General features: G+C 37.8%; 1 protein-coding gene across 1 annotated transcript in view; it reads left to right on the top strand.

Moving 5' to 3' along the window:
* Positions 1 to 23368, top strand: part of LY75 (lymphocyte antigen 75) — a 47360-nt gene that overhangs the window by 7651 nt on the left and 16341 nt on the right. The window contains exons 7-22 of the mRNA XM_030454262.1: positions 1151 to 1339; positions 1941 to 2098; positions 3007 to 3117; positions 4328 to 4416; positions 4780 to 4952; positions 5128 to 5324; positions 6648 to 6790; positions 12389 to 12470; positions 13026 to 13097; positions 14514 to 14637; positions 15483 to 15518; positions 15788 to 15963; positions 17056 to 17120; positions 18199 to 18275; positions 20194 to 20330; positions 21806 to 21911. Of these exons, the coding sequence (XP_030310122.1) occupies positions 1151 to 1339; positions 1941 to 2098; positions 3007 to 3117; positions 4328 to 4416; positions 4780 to 4952; positions 5128 to 5324; positions 6648 to 6790; positions 12389 to 12470; positions 13026 to 13097; positions 14514 to 14637; positions 15483 to 15518; positions 15788 to 15963; positions 17056 to 17120; positions 18199 to 18275; positions 20194 to 20330; positions 21806 to 21911 (1935 nt within the window). The remainder of the gene's footprint in view (positions 1 to 1150; positions 1340 to 1940; positions 2099 to 3006; positions 3118 to 4327; positions 4417 to 4779; positions 4953 to 5127; positions 5325 to 6647; positions 6791 to 12388; positions 12471 to 13025; positions 13098 to 14513; positions 14638 to 15482; positions 15519 to 15787; positions 15964 to 17055; positions 17121 to 18198; positions 18276 to 20193; positions 20331 to 21805; positions 21912 to 23368) is intronic.

The following is a 23368-nucleotide window of genomic DNA, read 5'->3' as shown; positions in this document are numbered from 1 at the left end:
TAAACAATACAATAGGAAAACCAGAACAGTTCAAAGATTTATTCTTTCCTCTCTACACATACACACACGTAGTCCTTCAGTTTTTACAGTGTCCAGGTGTGGCACATAGCTGTCATGCTTTTGGACATTTACCTACTCCTGGATTTCCAACAGTACATGGCCTTTTCTTCCGTGTGTGCTTTTTTACCCAGTTTCCACAGCTAATGCTTGTGGGGCTCTCTCTGGAAAACTTAATGGAAAATTATTGTCTTCGGGTAACAGGGAGGACTAGGGAGTAAGAGGGATGGAGCATTGTCCTAGAGGTGAAAACTGGCTGAGGCACATTCTCTCCAGCTCCTCCAGGGGAGAGGCGTGCCTTTGCAGAAAAAAGCCAGTAAGCAGTTTCAATTTAACTGAACCAGTTCAAAATTTTAAACAATTCTTTGAACCAATTAACCATCCTTATCTGTTCTCTGGCTCCTCAGAGAGGTATATAGAGTTGTTACCAATGTTTATACAGTGTTTTATTATTTAAAAACAAAAATTACTGTGATTGGAGTAATTTCTTGTACATTTTGAATCAGAAAGGCTAGTATATATGTTCTCCAGCATGCTCTAAAAACCATGTGAATTCTTGAATATTTTAGTTTTCAGAAGAAAAATGTTTTAAATGAAGTATTTGTTTCATTGTGAGCTATTTAAAATTGGTCTCATGCATGGTACTGCATATAGGTTATAGTGCCCTGTAAAATTGCAAACACCTGCTGGAAACAGAAAGTAAGCACCTTTTTGTTGAGGTTGCTGTCCTTAAATTAATAACTGGATTGCCTGAAACTGCTTTTGAAATCTTGCTTACAATTACTTTGGAACCTTTCATTTACAGTAAGACCAGCTTAGTGTAATACATTCCAGCTTTTTACTTTCATTCCCACTAATGTCTTTCTTATGGCCTCAAAACATTACTAACCCCGTTAATGCTGCTCAGTCAAGTCTGTTTGCTTGACTGAATTGTGATCCTTTCTTAAAACATTATCCCTGTGAATAGGTGCTGATTGGTGCTTTTTGGCTGTTCTCAAGGTGCTGCCAGATTTGAAACATGAAGAAAACACCAACCCATTGCACTGGCCAATATACAACAAAACCTCCTAATTCCATTTCTGTTCACTACTAGAGTTCTGGAGATACTTGGATACTCGCTGTGATTCAGGCTGGATGCCCCATAATGGTTTTTGCTACATGCTGATGCCCACCCAGGCACCTTGGAGTGCAGCAGACAAGTTGTGTAGAGCAAATAACAGTAACCTCATCAGCATACACTCCTTAACTGATGTTGAACTGATTGTTACAAAGCTTCATAGTGGTAAGTTGGAAAACTAGTAAAGGTCAGGCACCAAGTGCTGCACACCATAAATTACAAATTGCTTTCCATTTTCTAGCATATGATTGTCATGTTCAGGTCCAGTCTCTGCTCTTGTTCCAGTATGATCTTTATTTATTTATTTATTTATTGGGCTAACCTACTTCTTGTTGCCTAGTACCTCATGCTTAATTTTGTCATTCAAATCATTTGACTACTGATTGATTTCATTGAACTCATAAATGTTATCTGTACTCTATGGTTCTACATCGTTGTGTGCACTCTAAAAATTTAATTTGGTTGAGGTTTGTTTTTTTTTTCTTGAGTGTTCATTATTTCTGGGGCTTTTTTTGGTTTTTTTTCCTGTTTTTTACATTCTCTGTGAAACTTACATTCATGAATATAATTCAAGAAACAGGATTAAAAAATGCTGTGCTTGTCTCACACCCCCTTTATCATTGTAAGAAAAAAATAATTGTGGCAGTTATGCTGTGCAGCATAGTGCTAAACTCCTAACTTCAATTATTTCATATTCTTTTCCAATTTTTTTATTCATTTGAATATTATTTTGAAACTAAAATGTTGTCCTAATTTTAAATTACAGATGTTAAAGATGAAATGTGGATGGGTCTCAGGAATGAAGATGTACCGACTTTGTTCAAATGGTCAGATCACTCAGCTGTGGTTTTCACATACTGGGATCAGAATGAACCAAATATTCCTTTTAACAGCACTCCTAACTGTGTGTCATATTCAGGCGAGGTAGGAATACAATGTTGAGTTTCTATAGCTTTTTCTCTGTCACAGTAGAAGCAACACTGATGTGTGTGAAAGTTAAGGGGAGGGTAAAGCAGATAATGATTTTCTGGGATAATCTTTAAAATGCAGAGAATTTTTCTACAAACAAATTTTTCAACATTATTTAGCTGACTTTTGATAGCTGTCTTCTGCTAAGAATAACCTCACAGCTCTGAGACTGCCATTGCTGTTGGCCAGCCAACTGTCCATGTCACTCTGCATTTTGGGTTCCCATATCCTTGTGTGTCTGGCACAGAGAGCTAGGAAGGAGGTGGGCCAAACTATTGAAAGGAAAAGATTAGTTCAATTATTTCCAGGACAAATTCAGGCCACCCCATCTGCATATGGGTTGTAAGATGCCTTAGTAAGAGAAGAGGAGAGGACAGGTGCTGGGGAGATAAAATACAGAAGAAGCAATGGGGTTGGGGGGAAGTAGGTCACAAAAGATGAGTAGAGAGGGAAATGGGCTGTAATCCATTCCCCAGACTCAGTGGAAAACTGGGGCAAGCACCTGCCTGCAGTGCTGTTAGGCTCTCAGCCTGGAGCTCATGCCCAGCTCCTCTGAGCTGCCTCCTCCTGGCCCTACAGTAAGCTGGGCACAACTCATGTGCCCACCCTGGCCTTTTCCACCCTTTTCAGATGCAATACAGAATCCTCCCATCTCTGCATTTGTCAGCTTTCCCCCTTCCAAACCCAGACCTGTATGCTTGGCACTATTAATAATCCAGGGCATCCTGCCTCTTGTGTTGTTGCTAGAGGCATTTTAGCTGCTCTCCTTACTAAAACTCAGCCACTATACTATCGAAATTGAAAGATTCTAAAATTTTAAGGGTTTTTGTTTTGTTTTGTTTTGTTTTTTTGCCTTCTCATAGTTGGGACAGTGGAGAGTCAAATCCTGTGAAGAAAAATTGAAATATGTGTGCAAGAAAAAAGGAGAGATTTTGAATGAAACAAAATCAGATACAAATTGCTCATTGGAAGAGGTAATAAGAAGTCTGTTTTTCTCTTACTTCCACTTGGTTCACAATCCTGCATACAGTTTCTTACTTCCCTTTTTTCACTTGCCTCTACAATAAAATCTACAAAAAATATCTACAATAAAATACATTTTTAAGAAATAGCTGAAAAAGGACATTTGTATAGCATAAGCCAAATTTTTTATTCTCTTAGTCAGACTCTGGACATATTACCACTGTTTATTGATGCAGGTATTATGGACTTGGGCGATGCTGTGTTTTATTTATTTGTTTGGGAAAAAAAATTGGTTTTATTAGGTTATCACTAGTGCCGCTTCTTCTATGTTTTTTGCTTTAAATGTGTTCTAAAATTTAGGATAAGCACTTTGCAACAGAGGTTAGCAGAGGTTGATAAATGAGATTAGCTTTCTGTTACACTTGGCTCTCATTTTGTTCTTTGACTTGAATGCAGGTTTTGCTTGTTTTGTGTTTGGGCTTTTTACAGTATAACATGTTTACAGAATAAATAAGACTCGAAAAGTAATCCTTTCTGTTTTGAACAATCTTGGCATAGTATTACTGGCTACTTAAGTGTTCCTTGTTTCAGTTTTTGTGTGGCATATTGCCTGCAAAAGGAAACAGGCTTATCCTTTATCTTTCTTTCTGTACAACCTGGGGGTATTTTTATTCAGTCTCTTCAGAGACTGACAGTGTGTACAACTTACAGCTTTCTGTGCTCTTCAAACACCAGTGCATTGGTAGGCTAGCAAAGAGGTAACACATTAATGTTCATTGAAATTTTGAAATTTTAGTGGGAATATAGCCAAAAAGATTTGAAAAATGGAGAAAGTTTTTAAGTTCAAATGTTTTCAACCTAAAATACTTTTTCTCAGAAGTAAAGAAACACCAGTAACACCCTCTTTTTATTCCTCTGAGTTCTGGCGTTGGTGGAACAGCATGAAAACTCCTATTGTTTTGAATAGGACTAAGCTGTCACCCTTGTGTTTCTCCCTCTAAATGCACATGGCAGTCAGAAGACTCAGCACAGTTGAGCTAAAACAGTGGTGTATTTTATTCCCGTGGTTCTATTATTTCTTAGAACTGTGAATCTGAGAGTTGATGATAGTGGACCTTGTATGTGATATACTGCATTTCTTGTATATGCTGTGCCAGCTTGTGGGCACTAACCAATGTTAGCTATGATTTATGGAATGTATTTTCCATTCTCTAACTCTAGGGATGGGAGAGACATGGAAACTACTGTTACAAGGTTTATAAAACAGAAGTTTCATTTGGAGCACAATGCAATCTGACAGTGATGAACAGGTAAAGCACAACTCCATAATTTATGGGCCTGTGTTACAGTACGATCCTGGAGATATGGTCAGAGATTAAAACCTTTGTATTCTAATTAATAGTTTATAAAGAAAAAGTAGAGATAGAAGATAGAATTGCCTTTTTAGAGAAACAGCAAACCATGTTTTCCGTGGTGTGACACTGGTAAACCTACTTGGTAAAACCTTATTGGAAGTATGTGAGTTCCCAGCCTGCTGACCCCAAGCTGAATCCTGGGACTGCCTGGATGGTCACGTGAACTAACTCATGTAATAATATGCCTGGTTTTCAAACTGTCTCAATAGTTTCAGGTATCTTTCAAATACTGACTTAAATTAATCTGTGAATTTTCAGATTTGAGCAAGAATTTATAAACAGTCTAATCAGAAAGCACACCAAAGTTGAAGAAAAATACTTCTGGACTGGTTTGCAAGATATTAGCCAATCGGGAATATATTCCTGGGGTACAGTGAATGGCGAAAAAGCTGAAGCTGTGACATACACTAACTGGAATTCCCTGCAACCTGGTAAACTTAACAGTTAAAAAAAATGTAAAAAATCTATAATTTTACATCAGGCAGTCACTGGAGTACTGTGTTACAGAACTCGAAGGATGAAATAATATAGCCATTTAGAAATCTATGGACTTTTTTGAAAAACAGCCAATAGTTTAAAATAAGTCTTTGGTGGCTTAAATTTTAGAGTTTTCTGGAGGATGTGTGGCCATGCCCAGTGGAAGATCTCTTGGAAAATGGGAAACTAAGGATTGTAAAACCAGTAAAGCATTTTCAGTCTGCAAAAAATATATTGGGCTGGCCAAAGAGCCAGAAGTGCTCCCAAAGCCAACAGATCCCTGTCCCCCTGGGTGGCACAATGGATCTGGCCTTGCCTGCTATAAGGTAAAATGTTATTCCTATTGCATGTTAATTATTTGTTATTGTCTTGCAGCAAGTGTGTAATTTGCCATTTTGGTGCTTGTAGCTTCTCTGAAAGGTATTTCAAAGATGTTTTATGATAAGAGGATGAATTATTGTTGATCTAGGTTGACTGCCTCAAGTTGTTCTCGTGCATCATCCACTGTCAATTCCTATAAAGATGCTGTGTGCCTCTCCTTGCTCTTTCTGTGACCAGCTCTGCACATCAGAGCTGAGTGGGGTGACAGCATCCACCTGTGCTGTCATCACAGGAACCTGGTGCTGACAAAGGATGCTGTGTCTGTACCCCAGACTGCCCTCTGGAACATGGAGACACATGAACAGGGAAAGAAAGTGCTTTGCATCACTTTTCCTTGTCCTTTCCATTTCTATGCTCTAAAAGTGTAGTTAGGAGAGGAGAGATTTTCATTACTTTGAATATCGATATCAAAGTTTATCGAAAAAGTGCAGCCTCAATTGTATTTTACTTAAAAAAAAAAAAAAAAGCAAATAGTAGAAGCAAGCAGCCAATCAAGTTAAAACTGAGGCTGTCTATTAGATTGTTTATTCATTATTTCTGGACTTAGTGTCTGCAATGATCTGTCTTGTAAACAGCTCATGTAGCAAAATGGGGAAACCCAGCCTGAAAAACAAGGCTGTCAGCAACTGCCCCAAAAGGGTGGATCTAGCTGATGTGCAGCATAGCTGTCCCATAGCTGATGGGATGTGACAGCTGGCCCGGGTAGTTTCTCCAAAACTCTTGTTGACTAAGTGCAGCATGTCTGTGCAGAGAAATCCAGCTGATGGGAATTGGCTTGGATTGAAGTCAAGGGGATCAAGTGGACATGTTAGATGAAGTGTATGAGCCAAATAGGCAACTCTGATACATACAGGTACCAAAGAGCATGCCAAAGAAATTTCTTCACCTGTGGCACTCACAGGTCTGGTTTCAGTGAAAATTTGGCTTTGCAGCTCACCATAAATTTGAAATAACAATATCCCTTGAAACCTACAATTTGGCTTGCAGTTTTGGAGTGAGTTTGGTGTAGTTTTGTAAAATCTTTGGTAAAGAAAAGAAGAGACTGCCATATGGGATATGTAGCATTTGAAACAAACTTTGTCAGCTTCAGAGTCTGGCTGTTGTGAAACAAACTGAAGAAAAGAATTGTTCAGAAGTCCAGCTCTATCCCAGTGTAAATACCAATTATTCATTCCTACCTAGGGTGTCCATATTTGGGTGATACAGGAGTGTTTTAAAACTTAATTTGCTTGTGTAATTTTCTACTCTGATGTTTGGCTGTTGTGAAGTTCTTCCACAGTGAACGAGTGCTGCGAACCAGGACCTGGGAAGAGGCAGAACGGTTCTGTGAAGCTCTTGGAGGCCATCTGCCTAGTTTTAGTCACTCAGAAGAAATCAAGACACTTCATTCTATTCTGAGAAAAATAATCAGGTAACAAACTATCCATCGGCTAAAATCTTTATTTCAGTTGTGTTCTGTGGTTGATAGAAAATGCTGTTGCTGACCCCAAATGGCAAGTATGAGATAGTGTATGTGACTGTGTTTTCCACAGGAAAAATGGCTAGTTGTGGCATGGCGTTTGAACTGCTGGAAATGCCTCTATCTTCTTGGAAGATGTCAAGGGAGTACAGCTTGAACAAATGTTTCACATTGCTAGAGGGAGCACAGGAAAAAAGATTTTGAGTGTCTTCCAATACATGCATTGAAGTATCTATTGTTATAATAAGTGTTTCCTTCTTTATGTTGAATTTTGGGCACAACTGAGTGATAGTTTCTCCTGTTCTTTACTGAACAACTCTTCAATTGTTTTTTAATTTTTCAGATAGCTCTCATCTTTCTTTATTAAATGCTTCCTGACTAAACTGGGTGCTATCTTTTGAAAATATGAGTCCAGCCATCTGGTTGGCACAGACCCCATTATTTGGCATAACTGCAATAACACTATATGGGCATTAGATGGGTGTGTTGAGTTTTCTGGTATCAACAAATTAAATGCTACAAAATTTATGAGTCTAAGGCTCTATTTTTAATCAAAGGAACTGTCACTGCAAAGTTTTATTAGGCACTGGTGTGATGTCAGATCCTTGTGCAATACAGTTTTTTTGACTGTCAGCCTCTTTTTTCAAAACTTTTGCCAGCTTAGATCACATAACTGGCAGCATGTGAGTTAAAATTTTTTCATCAACTAAATCAGGATTATTTCAGAAGCTGCCAGTGTACAATGGTGCATGATTAAATGTTAAGATTTGATAATTGAAGAGATGCCTTCTTGAAAACCCGGTGAACTTTTTTTAGAAGTACACAAATCATGACAATTACTCAATGTTTATGTTAATAAAAGACAAGATTTCTGTGCTCTATATATAGATCAGTTTAGCTTGTATAAAAGCCACTTGTGACTTCTTTGCTAAAGTGACTGGAGTCCTTGAAATAAAAATGAGGGCACAAATTATTTTTAGCTATAGATATTATTATACTGCTTTGCAATTACAAATTTTGTTTCAGTGCACCTAATCAAATATGAATTGATAGAGATGTAACTTGGTTTATTTTTCTACAACTAGTTGAAACTACTTCTCAGCATGCAGATTCTCTGAGGTATTAATTCTAGAAAATGGCCATTTTTTATTAGGAGTTCAAAGATGGAGATTTCTCCTGTCTTTCCAGAAAGTCAGCTGACACATGATGTTACTGCATTTCCCATTTTTTCAGAAAATTTGAACATAGTTTGAAAGGAAAGACCCAGAACTTAAATACGGGGCAATATATTGAGTGCCGTATATAAATAAGGGAAAATATTTTGAGCCCACTACAAACGGACTTTTCAGTCAGTATTGCAGTAACTGCATGTGTCAAATATAACCTAATACACAGTATTTTCATCTGTGTTAACCCTTTTCAAGCACTGCAGTAATTTCTGAAGAGAAATACTACATAATTAAGATTGTCTGAAGTATTTTATATAATGTTTGTTTGTTTGGATAATGTAATGAAGTGTTAAAGTGAGTTTTGCTTTTAAATTACTCAGAGGTGGTGATTATATAAAGTATTTTGGAGATCAAGAGTGAAGGGTGACTTGCCTGAAAATAAATTAACTTGAGAAAGGAGAGAAGAAGGCAAGTTAATTACTTCACCGAGAACAAATAATTTGGGTAACTGGGAGAAGTCATCCGTAGATAATATCAGATGTGATTATCTGCTGGAGTTCACTGGCATGCAGTTTTTCTCTGTTCCCTGCATTTACTCAGTGCAAACTCTGACCTAAACTATTCATTCAGTGCACTCATTTCAGCTTGGGGAAGGAGCCACACCTTGGCTTTTTTTAGTTTCGGGTTTTTTCCCCTTGCACAGTTCTCTGGTGACTCATTGAGAACTGTTTGTTTTTAAATGTTAGCAGGAGTCAGTTTGGTTCACCAGGAAAAGGGCAGCTTGCCTAGTCCATTCTGTTCTTTGCTTGGATTCCACCTTAGAGGCAAATAAGAGCTAGAATTTCTTCAGCCAAGTCGGGTGATTGCCATTGGAAAGGAAAATAAAACTTGCCTGCCAACCTTCCCCTGTCTGAAAGAAGGAAGATAACCTCTTTTCACTTTGAGGAACATGATACAGGCAGCACAGATCCAGTTCATTTACTTCCATTCTTTTAGGGTTGTTTTTGTGAGCATTCTGCAGCTTGCAGCTGGCTGTGATGTTAGACTCAAGGAGAGCAGCAGCTTGGATTGGTTGGAAATTACATTTCAATGAGGACACCTTGCTGGAAAGAAATCAGCTTCCTTCTATAGACACAGTTCTGCTGCTGTAAATGTTCCAAATCTAGAAAGCCTCACTAACACTTGAGTTTGCAAGAAAACACTGATTTTATTCTCAGCGCTCTAGTTAAAATAACAATAAAGCAAGCTGTAAATTGTAGTAAGTTTATTAATACAGCTCCTCGTCTGCTAGAATATGTGGTTAGGAGCATGGGGATTCAACTAGTGGCAGTAGCTTGTTACAGAGACAAGAGAAGGGGGTCAAATGGCTTTCTGATACACCTGGAGGCCATCACTGCCCAGGATTAAATGGTGTCATAAATTTCACTGTTACGGAGTTGGCACAGATGTAGATATGTTACCTGTTACCTGTCAAGAGCTAAGTTGAACAACAAACCACAGTAACTTCACTTAATCTTATATTGGAGCTGACATAAGGGGATAAAAAGTCCTTTTTGTATTTCAGCAGTTAGAATATGACAGTAGAAAAAATGCAGGCTTATATTTCCTTCACATTGATCTAAACTATATTTCTCCACTCCTGTACAATAGTGAATTTTGTTTCAGCCCTGTGTGAAAGAGAAGCCACCGGTATTCTGCAGGGATTGCTTGAAGTTTAGCATCTTTTGTTGTTTAAAGCACAAATTGCACTTTTTTTATAAATAAATAAATTTATAAATAAATTTCTTGCTGCAAGCTTATTTTCAACAGTCTTAATGCATATTTCTCTTAAATAGTTGGAAGAATGTTTTCTTGTGATGAACTCATAGTATAATTTTGGAGGGTTATCAAAAGGTTTCTCTTCAGTTTGAAAGTGTTATCAAGGATAAGATAGCAGTTACTGAAGTACTCTTGGTCATGTCTGAACAGCTCCAAAGGAAGAAAAAAAAAATTTACCTTAATGTATAAGTGCCAAATCAACTGGAAAACACTCTTATGTTTGCAGACCAGTATCTGTAAATTGGGCAATGATCTGGATAGAGTCTTGACCTGGAACATTTATTTATTTATTTATTACGTAAAAGCACAAATACTTTGAAAAACTTTGAAAAATTGCTCCAGTTCCTCTGGTAATTACTTCAGATCCTTTTGAAATGAATGTGTCAAATTTTTGCTTTAGTAGATTTTAGTAGATTTAGTAGATTTTAGTATATTTTAGTACTCTGATGGTCAGTTGCTTAAACTGGGCTAAGCCTGTAGGTGACAATTAGGGGGGGGGGAGTTGGACAATGTTTGATTCATAATTGGAAAGAACCATCACAGAAAAATCAAATGCTAAAGGCAAATTGCCAAAAGCCTCTTAGCTGCTTGACAGCTGTGAATGTTTGGCTTGCAGTTTTCCCTCTGGAGTGATACAGGGCATTTAGGCTCTTTAAATGCTCTTCAGTGCCTATCATTAAAAGACTAAAGACTATTCAGTATGATAAGATCTCACTAGTGTGATCACACTATCATACCTATGTCAGAAAATTAATACTGGAGTTGAGGAACAGAAAATAGGAAAAAAAAAAAAAAAAAAAAGATTGGTGGCTGCTGTTCTTTTTAACTGGTCGAGTTCCCATTAGGAAAATGTTTTTACCCTTCTTGGATTTCATGTACCTATCTCCCATTCTCAGGGCTAGGCTGCTCCTTGTTGGTGATGGACTGTCAGCCATTTCAGGCTCTGATAATCATCTTCATGGTGATATGTGTGGAAAGGTAGTGGCACAGACTTGCCAAAGAATTTCTTAGCATTGCCCTGTGATTTCCTAACATTGCTTATGTGGATATGCCTGGTATGTAAAACCAACCTTCTATGTAATAGTGATTTTCATAAACTTTCAAGGTTGTGTCTTAAAATCACTTTTAGTTGCTTCAGCAACTTCTTTGGAAACCTTTTCCAGTTTCTGACCTCTGCTGGTCAGATATATCTTCTCAATTTTGAGCCTAAATTTATTTTAGTTGTCATTCCTTCAGCCACAATGTCTTTTTTGCTCAAAATGCTCCTCTTCTTGGAGGTTTATGCTCCCAATACATTGTAAATAATACTTATATCCTTTCCTGTTTTTGTTTGTCAAGACTAGGCAAGAAAACGCTTAATTCTTGCTAATAACCTAAGCTCTCATTCTCATATATGCTGTATTCCTTCTCTGTATTCTCATACAGTATACTTCTGATGCAGCTTCACAAGAGCCCTGTACTGTGATATCAATGCTATTGCTGTCAGACAGCCTTGATGAGAGTGCCTTTTCCACAGCTCTATTGCAGGAGGGTTTCATGCAGCCTGTGATTTCATAGGAATCTTGTGGTCTTTCTTCTGCTGCTTTCAACAGATACCATCATTCAGAAAAGTGTTTATTGCCTTTCCCAGGCAAGGCAACAGATTGGAGAGAGTTATTGTAAATTTCAGGACCTAACTTAAAGCAGAGAAGCACTTAAGCCTTGAGAAGCAGAGACTGCAGTGCAAAACTAACCTTGCAGTTTGACTAGCACATACCTAATTTTGTTATAGTATCTGTAGGTTCATATGCAAGATCAAGGAATATGGTAAAGACTGTTACTGCATATTTAAGTATTTACATTGCAGACCCATTTTTTGGCAACTTGGTATCTTGGAGCATAGCAGAAATTTTCATTCTTTGTGTCCCCCGCTTATGAAAAATGAAAAAGTAAAATCTATTAAAAAATAACAGTTCTGAGTGTAGTTCTGTAAAACAGAGCAAAAATTCTACTGTCATTATTTTATGCAAGCACTCTATTCAGTGGTGTTATGTGCTCACTTATGTCTATGCCTTTTATATGAAAGGGAATAGTTGGAAAAAGTGCCATGCTTGGTTTGTTTAAATCAGTGATAAACTCAAGGGAAATATGAAGCCAGTTATTCTGTATGAGTAGAAGTTTTTGTGTGGCTTGAGAAAGAGTATTTTTGAGCTGATGGTGTAGAGAGGGGTGACCCAAGAAAAAGAGAAACAAGCCAAATAAACAATGTGTGAGTGATTCTGTAAAAAAAGTACAGAAGACCTTTTATAACAAGTGAAAACTAACAAAGTGGTAACACTGTGAACAAAGGAATTACATGATTTTGTTTTCTCAAAGAAAGGCAACCTACGGATCTTCTTAAAGAAAAGTGCAGAATGGGCCTTAGCCCTTACTCTCATTTTCTCTTTGATCTGCTACAACTTGTAGTAATAAACCTTTGTTTATGCTGCTTGGTGCTAAGTAATGCCATGACATAGGTCTGTCTTTCTATTAAATGAGCTGAACTATATCCTTGGCTTAAGATTTTTACCTGGTTTATTTACAGCAATGACAGATGGGTATGGATTGGAATGAATAAAAGGAATCCAGATTCTTTGGGAACCTGGCAATGGAGTGATGATAAACCTGTAAGTTAACTTTTAGCCAGAAAACCTCATGTCATCCTTTATTTCAGCTTGGACGGGATTAAAAGTAAATTGATAAATATTTTAATTATAATATGGCAGTTCCTTCAGCAGATGAATTACTCAGAAGACTGCACACTTAAGAGCTGCCACCCAGTTAAAAAACATATCTTTAATAAGGTTAACCTAATTTCTGCCTCAACTACATTAAAATAATTTAATGGAAATGAAGTAGTAAACATTTCAGAGATGGTAGAAAGAACATGATGTCTTCATGCTTTAAAAAAGATGGGCATTTATCAGGTCTTCTCCTTTATGTGTCCAAAAATATCTTCCTCACAGTAACTGATTTTTATTTGACTGAAATAATGAGTTCTTTACCTCCCCCTAATAATAACAGGTGATGTGAACTCAGAACTGATCCAGTGACTGTCATTTAATAATTATTTCAATAGTGATAAACATACTGGGATCCCAAGTTTTAATATTTATTTCTGGGGATTGCCACCACAAAAGTAGTCATAAAGTAATGTTTCTTTCATCCTGTCCATTCTGCAGGTGACTAGTGTTGTTATGCCACTTGATTATCTGGAAGATGAATATGATACTAGAGACTGTGCTGCACTAAAGGTTAGTTTCAAGATTTTGAAAAATGGCATGCATAATTTCATTTTGAAAACATACTTTTGCCAACCATGTATTGAACTTAGGTTGACTAGTGGGATGTTTTCTTTGCATAGTGAAGAAGTTGCTGAGTGTTCCCTTTATCAAACTATACCTATTATCAGTTTTTCTTTTTTCAATATTTTTAATGAACCAAGAACTGTGATAATTATAACCTTTCATAAGACTTATTTGTTACTAAAATATTTTGTAGTTCAAATACTATTCTCTATTTCATAATGCCTTACTCTATATTTCTTGGATGTTACTTAATGATATAACATGGAGTCTAAAACCAACAAACCAACCAAAAAAGCCTAGGCCTATCAGTAACTTTAAAAATCTGGATTAGTATTTCTGAACTGCAAATTTGGAAAATGTTTGAAACCTAAAGTGTGGGTATTCAGTAACCAAGACAGAGCATCTGTTTGTATTTATTGTGTATATTTCCTTGTTTACAGGTTAAATAGACTGTACACACTTTCTGATTCAAAATATCAGGCCTCTGCTTAATTCCTAATCATGTTCTTCATTGCTTAATTTAGACTTGATGGCATGAAATCTAAAGTAGCTCTTAAAATTTTCTGAAGCATCACCTGCCTTTCTGTAAGATCATTCTACTACCATCCTTGCTTTTAACCTAATTAGAACCACCTCTGCTTTTAGGATTTACTGAAGGAAAGAGTAGTTGCATCCCATTTCTTCTGTTCACAGCTATTTCCCCTCATTCTCTTCTCCTATGACCCCAGACCCAGAAACTGTCAGCATGAAGCTACTAAGTTTTAGACAAGAGGAGAGCAGTTTGAAGGTCACACTGTGAAAATAGTAACCTTCCTCTCCTACGTGTTATGTACAGACATTTTCTTTCACTAAATGATAAAATTTTTTCCATATTGGAAAGATTAGTGGAAGTGAAGTCAGATTTAGTGAAGTCAGATTTTAAGCTTAATTCTAAGAAATAATCTTAAATAAGAAATATTATTTCTGCATCTGTTCAGATGTTTGCTTCCTTGGAGCAGAAATGTGATCCAAGTCAGGGCAACAAGTTGCAAAGAACAATTCATTAATAAGCATCAGTGGATCTTGCACACTACAGAAAAGCAAATTAAAAGTGTTGAAAGACAAGACTTCTTTATGTAGACTGACCTTAAGCCCCTTATCTAATTGCTTCACAAACTTGTCTAGCATGGAGAGTTATAGATAAGAGCTCCAGCTGTATCTTCTAATAAAAAAAAAAAAAAAAAAAAAAAAAAGTTGTAGAAGGGACTAAACCCACAGTAAAATATGCTGACTTTGCCAAAGCACCTTTTGAATAGAGTTTCATTTCATATTTCAGATGCCTGTGCTGGGCTAATTCAGTTCTCTGTTTCTACTTTTATACAGACCTCTCAGTTTTCACGGAGATCATTCTGGAGATTTTATTTCCATGAAGGCAGAGACCTGGATTTTTACTTCCGGCCCTTTGATTGTGAAGCTAAACTTGAATGGGTTTGCCAGATAACAAAAGGTACACTCCAGTTACATCCATTTATTAATAGGAAAGAGTATTCTTTATTACCACAGATGTGTCATTATTGCCCAACAACAGGAATTTCTCAAATAATATTTTACCATTTCTCATCTGAACTGCTTAGAGTTCAGTATATAAGGTGTCTTGCCTGTGTCACACAGATGTGCACTTAGAATATTCTAACATATATTGAAAAATGACCATGAGGTGGATGCAACATTACTGCTCTCATATTCTTTCTTGTTTCATGAAGTAAGAAGTGGCTTCTTATTAAGTGGGGTGATTTATGCCACCAAGTTGCAGCATTTGTGGACTTTAATCTTTCTTTGTGATATTGTAACTAAATGACCACAGATATCTTGGGTGTACGGTTTGCTTCAACCTCAGGTGGAGTTCTCTGGTAAACCTGATGTACTAGCTTCTCATTATAATGAGATAGAGGGGTGGGAACACAAAGCAATGACATGGCATATCTGTACAGATAAAGATTTTTCCATGCAGTAAGAAAAGTACTGTAATCCAGTAGGCTTACATTTTGGTTGCTTATAAAAAGGCATTTTGGGGGATGAAACTTTTTTGTTGTGAGGAGGTATGTGTAGATATACTACTTCTATGCTTGTATTCTGCTTCGGAAGAAAAAGCCATGGTTGTTTTAGACTGAGATACACAAAATTGTCATTAGTTTTTTGTCAGCTTATTTTTAACTATTAAATTTGTGTGTGATTTCCTTCTTTTTTTTATGTTTTCATCAAGCATGAATACAATACCTCACTTCTGTTATTGGTGACCACAGTTTCATTAGAAGGTGAACTTGAAGTGACTATTTTTTTTCTTCTGGACAGGTAGCACTCCAAAGACACCTGAGTGGTACATACCAGGTAAACAGACTTCTTGCGCATTTTTTCACTATGTGTATCTATTTTTTAATACACTATATCTTTTATCAGTTTTGTTACATTACTACTATAATACTTTTTGTAAATGAGCAAAGGTTGTGACTGATAGAATTTAATTCTGAGAGAGCTCATAATGCAAGGAGTGTTGGCTCTTCCCAGTGCCAAACTGAAATTTCTTATTATGTTCAGATGGAGAAAGGATGAGTTTTTCAGAATTTGTTTCTTATGTGTGTGGTATTTCTTCTGCATAGATGACATTGGAATTCATGGAGCCCCACTTATTGTTGATGGATCAGAGCTGTGGTTTGTACCAGATAAAAACCTGAGCTTCCAGGAAGCTATTTTCTACTGTCAAAAAAATGATAGCGATTTAGCCTCTGTGGACTCTTACCCAAAACTCAGGACAATACTGTCTCAAATAGAAAAGGTAAGGAGGTCTAATCTGTCTAACAGATACTTTCCAATACAGGGATATTTTCCAATATAAAAAAAATGTTAGTCCTAAATTTCTTTCTTTTTCCTGTTGGCCTTAATAGCTCTTAGTCATACTTTAAGGAAAAGATGGGTTGAAAAAGAATTATTTTAATGTCAGTTTATTTAAAGAATTTTTTAAATTTAAGAGTAGCCTTAACAACACGAGAAAAAAAAAACAAACCAAAAACCCACCTCCAAATGGGGAGAAAGTGTCGTAACAGAACCACCATGTAAGCATCCCATTGTCTGCAAATACTTCACTAACAACTGTGCCAGTTCTTATTTTTGTGCATGGGACTGCACATAATTTTTCCCCTGATGAGAAAATTTAATTAGAAATTCATGGTGGTCTGATAGCCTTTACTGAAAGGGATTTATGGTGTTCATAGCATGAAAATACACTCTTTTAAGGAATTTTAACAAAAAATTTCAAGTTGCAGCATCCATGTTACTGCTTTTCTTCAGTGCTACTACTTGTGAGAGAGACAACAATACTTCCTGAAATTATCAGTTTTCAAACTCTCTTAGTGAAATTTTTCCAGGCATGAAGTTACCATGAAGGAGAAATTATGAGGCAAGAGAACTGATTATTTGATCTGCTGGGTCTCTAGCCTTTTAACAAACTATTTGTTGTTAGGCTATCTGCTTTAAGAACAGGATATTGTGAGGTAGAAAGGCCCTACGGAGCTATCAGCTTTAGGCAGCTTAGACCTATGTTCTGGGTGTCTAGTAGAGTTCCTATTATGAATTTTGTTTGAATTATGTTTCTAGGACACATTTAAACAGTGCTGCAGGATTACCAGTAGCCTTATCCAGCACAATGGAGAATGTGGCCTGGTTTTTTTAGATCAGGTCTTGGGGTCTATCTACTTGGCCTGTCAGTCTTGATTTATCCATCCCTATTGGTGAAGAAAACTAATTCCTGCACCTTTTAGAAACATCTTAAATCAAAATTATTTTTGTCACTGATTTATCCTTGGTAGAGTCTGGAGCTCTTTCTGTATGGGTTGTAAAATACCGGGGATTTTGTTCTGTATTTCTGCAGTTATCAAACAGCGAACAGAAGTGGTGGCTGAAGTTTATCGATTATGGCTACAACTATCATTCACCGTATGTAGAACAATAATGGGATGCTTTATTGTAAGCTTTTTTTGATGTGTTTATTAGGAATATAGTTAACCAGAATAGTTTCCAAAGGAAAATATATGTACCTGCACCTATTCTTGCCATGCTATACTTAAACCATTGAGTACCTAAGAGAGACACAGTAAAACTGTGTAGTGCTCAGGCAAGGCAAATAATGGTTAAGACAGTATGTGTGTACAATTATAAAGTGTGTATATTTTAAAATATTGTTGAAATGTTTTAATTATCTGCCAAATTCTGAGTTCTGTTCCCATTAGGAACTAGAAAAACAAAACCCTACAAAATGTTCTGAAAGCAAACTCTGCCTATTGATGAGGGTATCTGAGCAATACCTGAAAAGAGGAAATGTGAAATGGGTTTCAGACATCACTCTTGCATTTGGGTAATGCTAACGAATGGAAATGCTCTCCATATGGATGTTAAAGAATTCCATTTGGCTTTAATGACCTTCAGGTTACACACTTTCTATGCCCAAATATGGGATTAGTCCTCCTATGAAAAATCATCTTATTTCATTATTTTTCTCTTTGAAATTTTCTCTGCCTACATAGGTTGCTAATATTTCATATAGTTCCTGGAGGGCTTGTAGTATAGCCCTGTAGAGCTGACTCTCAAACAAAACTTGCATCATGCCATTCATGGCTGCAGTGAAGGATAGTGGGCTTCTTACAAGGAAAATTCTTCACTTGTCAAAATACTGTAGTAATTAACTACTTTGAAAATAAAACAGGGACTATTTCCTATTCTACTCACTTGTCCTGACACTACACTAGTGATTACATCATGGCAATAAATAACCTCCTACCCTCGTTCAGCATATCTCCTCAACACAGTTAATTTGGGGAACATACAAAAGTCTAGAGATTATAACATATTGTTCCTGGTCTAGTTTTTTCCCCTTCCATACTTTGCAGTGTTGTAGGGCATCTCTTAGAGACAGTTACCATCCAGCATTTTTGTTTGCACTGGCTCTCAGTTGCTATCAGTGTTTCCATGTGAAGATTGCATCATATTGAAGATTGACTGAAATGTTTGTATCCAGTTTACAGTTATTTTCACGCTTCCATGATCGATTCCTCAGAGACTGCTGGTATGTTTCTAGAAAGAACTGGTATAGAGGTAAGGTTGGTTTTATTTTTTCACCCTCTCTGTCATTGTTATATGTATTTTTTCAAGTAATTACTGTTCTGTCCAAACTCTTCTACTGAATGTGAATCTTTGTTGAGTTAGGACTGAATGGCTTCATGATGATAATCTGATTGAATTTTGAATAATTTATTTCTTACTTATGGTAGAAGCCATGATATTTCTTGATGACCAGAGGCAAGCCTGAATTCAGATAACAATTTTTTGATTGTCACTCTTGTTGTGACATAAATCGAATGAGTGAAATCTTGTTTTGGTGGTTATCTTTTTGTGTTTATGCTTGACTGAATACTTGGAACTGCATATGCATCTGGAAATATAAATCTCATAAAATAGTGAAGTCATACTGGAAGAGCTATGCAAAACATGCCACCTGATGGTACTTGAAGGTTCTTATTTCCTTCCATCAATATTATTGTATATTGAGGAGGATGTATAACCCCTGGAGAACAAATAGTTCCTTCTGCTATTATCAGTTCCACTCTAAAGCACGTTATTCTGTTGTATGCTCCTGGCCTGTTTTCAGCCCTGTTAACCAAAAATTGGTCTTGACTAGAAAGCCAGTCCAGTTACTGTATAAGTCCTATACAGTAGTACAGTATAGGCCAGATGCTCTTCATATGGAAGTGAAAGGATTCCTTTTGATGTTAATGATCTTTAGGTCACACACCCTCTGTGCCAGAATATGAGATTAGTTCTCATATTAAAAATCATAGAATCATAGAATCATCCTGGTTGGAAAGGACCATCAAGGTCATAGTCCAACAGTCAGTCCTACACCATCTTAAGCACTAAAACATCTCCAGAACACCACATCTACCTGTCTATTGAGTACCCTCAGGGATGGTGAATCCACCAGCTCCCTGGACAACCTGTTCCAATGCTTCACCACTCTTATGGTAAAGAAATTTTTCGTAATATCTAATCTGAACCCCCCCTGGTACAATTTGAACCCATTGCCTCACTGCAGCCTCCTTTCAGGTTGTTGTAGGGAGCAACAAGGTCTCCCCTCAAACTCCTCTTCTCCAGGCTGAGCAGCCCCAGCTCCTTCAGCCTCTCTGTGTAAGACCTGTTTTCCAGACCCCTAATCAGCCTCGTTGCCCTTCTCTGCACACTCTCCAGCACCTCAGTGTCCTTCCTATACAGCGATGCCCAAAACTGCACACAGTACTTGAGGTGTGGTCTCACCAAGGCCAAGTACAGGGGTAAAATCACCCCCCCTGGCCCTGCTGGTCACATTGTTCCTTATACAGGCCAGGATGCCATTGGCCTTCTTGGCAGCCTGGGCACACTGCTGGCTCATGTTCAGCCAGCTGTCAATCAGCATCTCCAGGTCCCTCTCTGCTGGGCAGCTCTCCAGCCACTCCTCCTCAAGCCTGTGGTGCTGCTGGGGGTTGTTGTGGCTGAAGTGCAGGACCCAACATGTGGCCTTGTTGAAACTCATGCTGTTGGCCTTGGCCCATCAGTGAAGACTGTTTAGATCCCTCTGCAGAGCCTCCCTACCCTCAGGCAGATCAACACTTCCACCCAGTTTGGTGTCATTTGCAAAATTACCAAGGGTGTACTCTATCCCCTCATCTAAATCATCAGTAGAAACAAACCAATCTTATTTCATTACTCTTCTGTTTGAAGTTATCTCTGCCTATATGAAGTGTTACTACTTAAAGTGAGGGATCAGGTTCTGGGCATTTAGGAATGTTATAGTAGTCTGATATAAATTATTTGTCTTTTGTTCTGCTTTACTTGTAATGCTTTAGATTGCATAGTAATTCACTCTGGTGGCACTGAAAAGGACTTCAGATTGGTCTTTGTTATGTCATAAAGTATAGCTGGCAACTGGAGCATGATCCAGCATTGGATAACTGTTTTTTTAAAATTTATATTTCTGCAGACTACCCTGTTAACTGTAATGTGAAACTGCCTTTCATCTGTGAAAAAAATAATGCTTCCTTACTAGAGAAGCATGATCCTAGTTACCGCCCAGTCAGAGGAGGCTGCCCTAAAGGTTGGCAACAGTTCCGGAATAAGGTATAGAAATATAATAATCCTTACCTATTTTTCTTAGTCCAGTAAACTGGAGTGCCCTGCTGAGAGTTGAGGAAATAGGCCCTGTGTTCTGGACTGAACTGGGAAGTGGCTTTTTGGAAACTATGTGCAGTGATTAAAATAAGACCACTTATTTCTCTGTCCCTTATTCAGAACTGATGTTTTCTTAATGTCAAAGCAGGAATTTTTAGATTTGTTGTTTTCCCACCACCACACATTTTGGTTTGAGAATGTTAGATGTGTTTTCTAATCTTAGGCTCTGCTTTGAAGGAAGAGAAGGACTAGAAAGGGAGAGGGTGAGGTTTCTGTGGCAGAAGCATCTTTATTCTCCCACTGAGTAATCATGGGCAGGCAGCAGGCTGGCAGACACTCTGTTTCCTGAGTTCTTAAGGACTTAAGAACTAGAAGTGGCTTTTAAGAATGAATTGACAGAGAGCAGAAGCCATAGTATAGTATATTTTCGTACTATGATTTAAAGCAGTCATCTGCAGTGTCTGGCTGATTTTTGTTATTTGGCCTGCCATTATTCTGTATGTAACAAGGAGAGTGCATAAAACCTGCATGTCTCATTATGCCAAGGTTTGCAAATTTACATAATTTCAGAATACAGCTTTTGAGTTTTCATGTGTTTTCTCCAAAATGTAATGTGTTACAATACAGATTCCTGGATCTCTGACTTGAGAATTTATGTGTAAATTCTCATTCGTATAATACATGATCCTGATTTAGCTGATTAAAAATAACTGAATCCTAATTCATAGAATCATAGAATCATAGAATTGGCTGGGTTGGAAGGGACCTCAGAGATCATCGAGTCCAACCCTTTTACCATCGTTGCGGTTGCTAGACTATGGCACTGAGTGCCACATCCAGTCTCTTTTGAAATATCTCCAGGGACGGGGAATCGACTACTTCCCTGGGCAGCCCATTCCAATGCCGGATCACTCTCTCCGTAAAGAAATTCTTTCTAATATCTAACCTAAATTTCTCCTGGCACAACTTAAGACCATGCCCTCTTGTCTTGTTGAAAGTTGTCTGGCAAAAGAGACCAACGTCCACCCGGTTACAACCTCCTTTCAGGTAGTTGTAGACAGCGATGAGGTCTCCCCTGAGCCTCCTCTTCTCCAGGCTGAACAGCCCCAGCTCTCTCAGCCTCTCCTCATAGGGTCTGTGCTCGAGTCCCTTCACCAGCCTGGTTGCCCTCCTTTGGACTAATTGTCAGTGAATGAAGACTTAGTCAGTAGGATTATTCATCATTTTATATTTAGCTATTTTGTTGAATCTAATAAGAAAATGGATGCAGGTAGGATCAGTTGCCTTGTTTTTCTGAGGAAGAGAGTTATATGTTCTCAGGAAATGAGAAAAGAGTTTGTAGGGTTGATTTAAGAACCTTTACTTATGCATTGTTTCTTAAGAAGCAATGGTATGATGAAAAATTCATTACGTTTATTTTACAGTGTTTTCTAAAGATGAAACCTGAGTATTTAACTTTTAATGCAGCCAATGAAAAGTGTGTAACTTTTGGAGGCTCTCTTCCATCTATCTCAAATCAAGCTGAGCAAGGTATGGTGGCGAACGGGGGGGTGGCACTTTTAGTATGCAGCTTCTCTTCCAAATTTAGTGATTTTATGAACTTGTGCATAAAATCACTTGGTTATCAACAGGCATACTGGGAGCATTCTAAAAATTCAAGACCAGTAGAAAAGTGTTGTATACTGTTGTTTGCATCACTGGAAACATAGCCTGGACTTGCAGTCAAATAACATTTGAGCCAGTACAAAGAGCCGCTTCCCTGTATGACCTTAACCTGTTTTAACCACCGAAAAATGTAAAACCTCACATTCAGGGGTGAGGATGGAAGGTTCACCACTTAATGAAGAATTCCCATGTTTTGTTTTACAAGTTAAAATAGAACCAAAACCACCTTAGGAGCAGCTTCCAAGACAAGCCCTCCTGTCTTGTGCAGGGATGAGATAGCAAACACTATGGCAGTTGGAGCAGATAGGATGTAGCATGTCTAAACTAATGACCTGTAGGATGTCCGGGACACTGCTAGGTGGATGGAAGGCAGGGGGCTGCATAGCACGGAGTTGTTCCACATTTGGGACCTGCCTCTCAGAGGCGAGATAAAATAGTCACTGAGGTAAACACAGGGAGGAAGAAATGCATTCACATGGGCTGCAAGTAATGTTCAGTGCTAAACTGCTGAATAAGACAGCTGTATTTGCATCTAAATTCTTTTAGACAATTAACAGTTTTCTGCAGGTGTTTCTGCAGAAGTAGCTCCGTTGAATCCTGCAGTGTGGATACTGCGTGTTTTCTTTATAAAAAAATGACCTCTTGCCAGAGGGAAATGGACTAGGGAGGCCACTAGTTCACCTGCAGCTGAATGGTAATTTTTTTTTTTTTTTTTGCCGCTGTCATTGAGTAACAATTGGTTTGTAAACATACACAAATATACATCTGAGACCTGCTTGGTTTTGTATGCTTTTTAAAATTGCAAAAGCATAGCCATTCCAAAACCTTACAATGCATCGAACCAGACAAAATTGATCATGCTTAGGGAAGTGTTTGGAATCGTTTCTTGTTTGTTTGTCTTCCCTCCTTGTAGTGGAGGCCACAACAAAGGAAGGCACAGTCCTTTCTTTGGCTGCTTCTTTCTGGGCTGCTTCTGCTCTTCCCAGTGGTACTGGGAGACTGGCAAGCTCTGACGTGTAAATTTCAATGGCTTTGTTTAGCTCAGAAAACAGGAGGAGGCTAGTTTGGCATGTGGCCAATAATCAAGACATGTCAGCAAAAGCTGATTACATAGCTTCAATTTGTCTTCCTAATCTAGACAAGCCCAGTGCATGCCTTTGATGCCTGGGGGGTTATCAAAGCCCATTGTTTTGTTCTATAATGCTCTCTGAGAGGGGTCTGATTTAAGTTTTTCCCTGCTGCAGTTTTTTTCCAACTAAACCTGAGTTCCTTTGTCCTATCTTGCTTTCTCTGGTGGTGGGGTGAGCAAACTCTGCCAGAAT

This window comes from Calypte anna, chromosome 7, assembly GCF_003957555.1.
Source record: "Calypte anna isolate BGI_N300 chromosome 7, bCalAnn1_v1.p, whole genome shotgun sequence".
Classification (NCBI taxonomy): Eukaryota; Metazoa; Chordata; class Aves; order Apodiformes; family Trochilidae; genus Calypte; species Calypte anna.
This window is presented reverse-complemented; position numbering and strand designations above follow the sequence as displayed.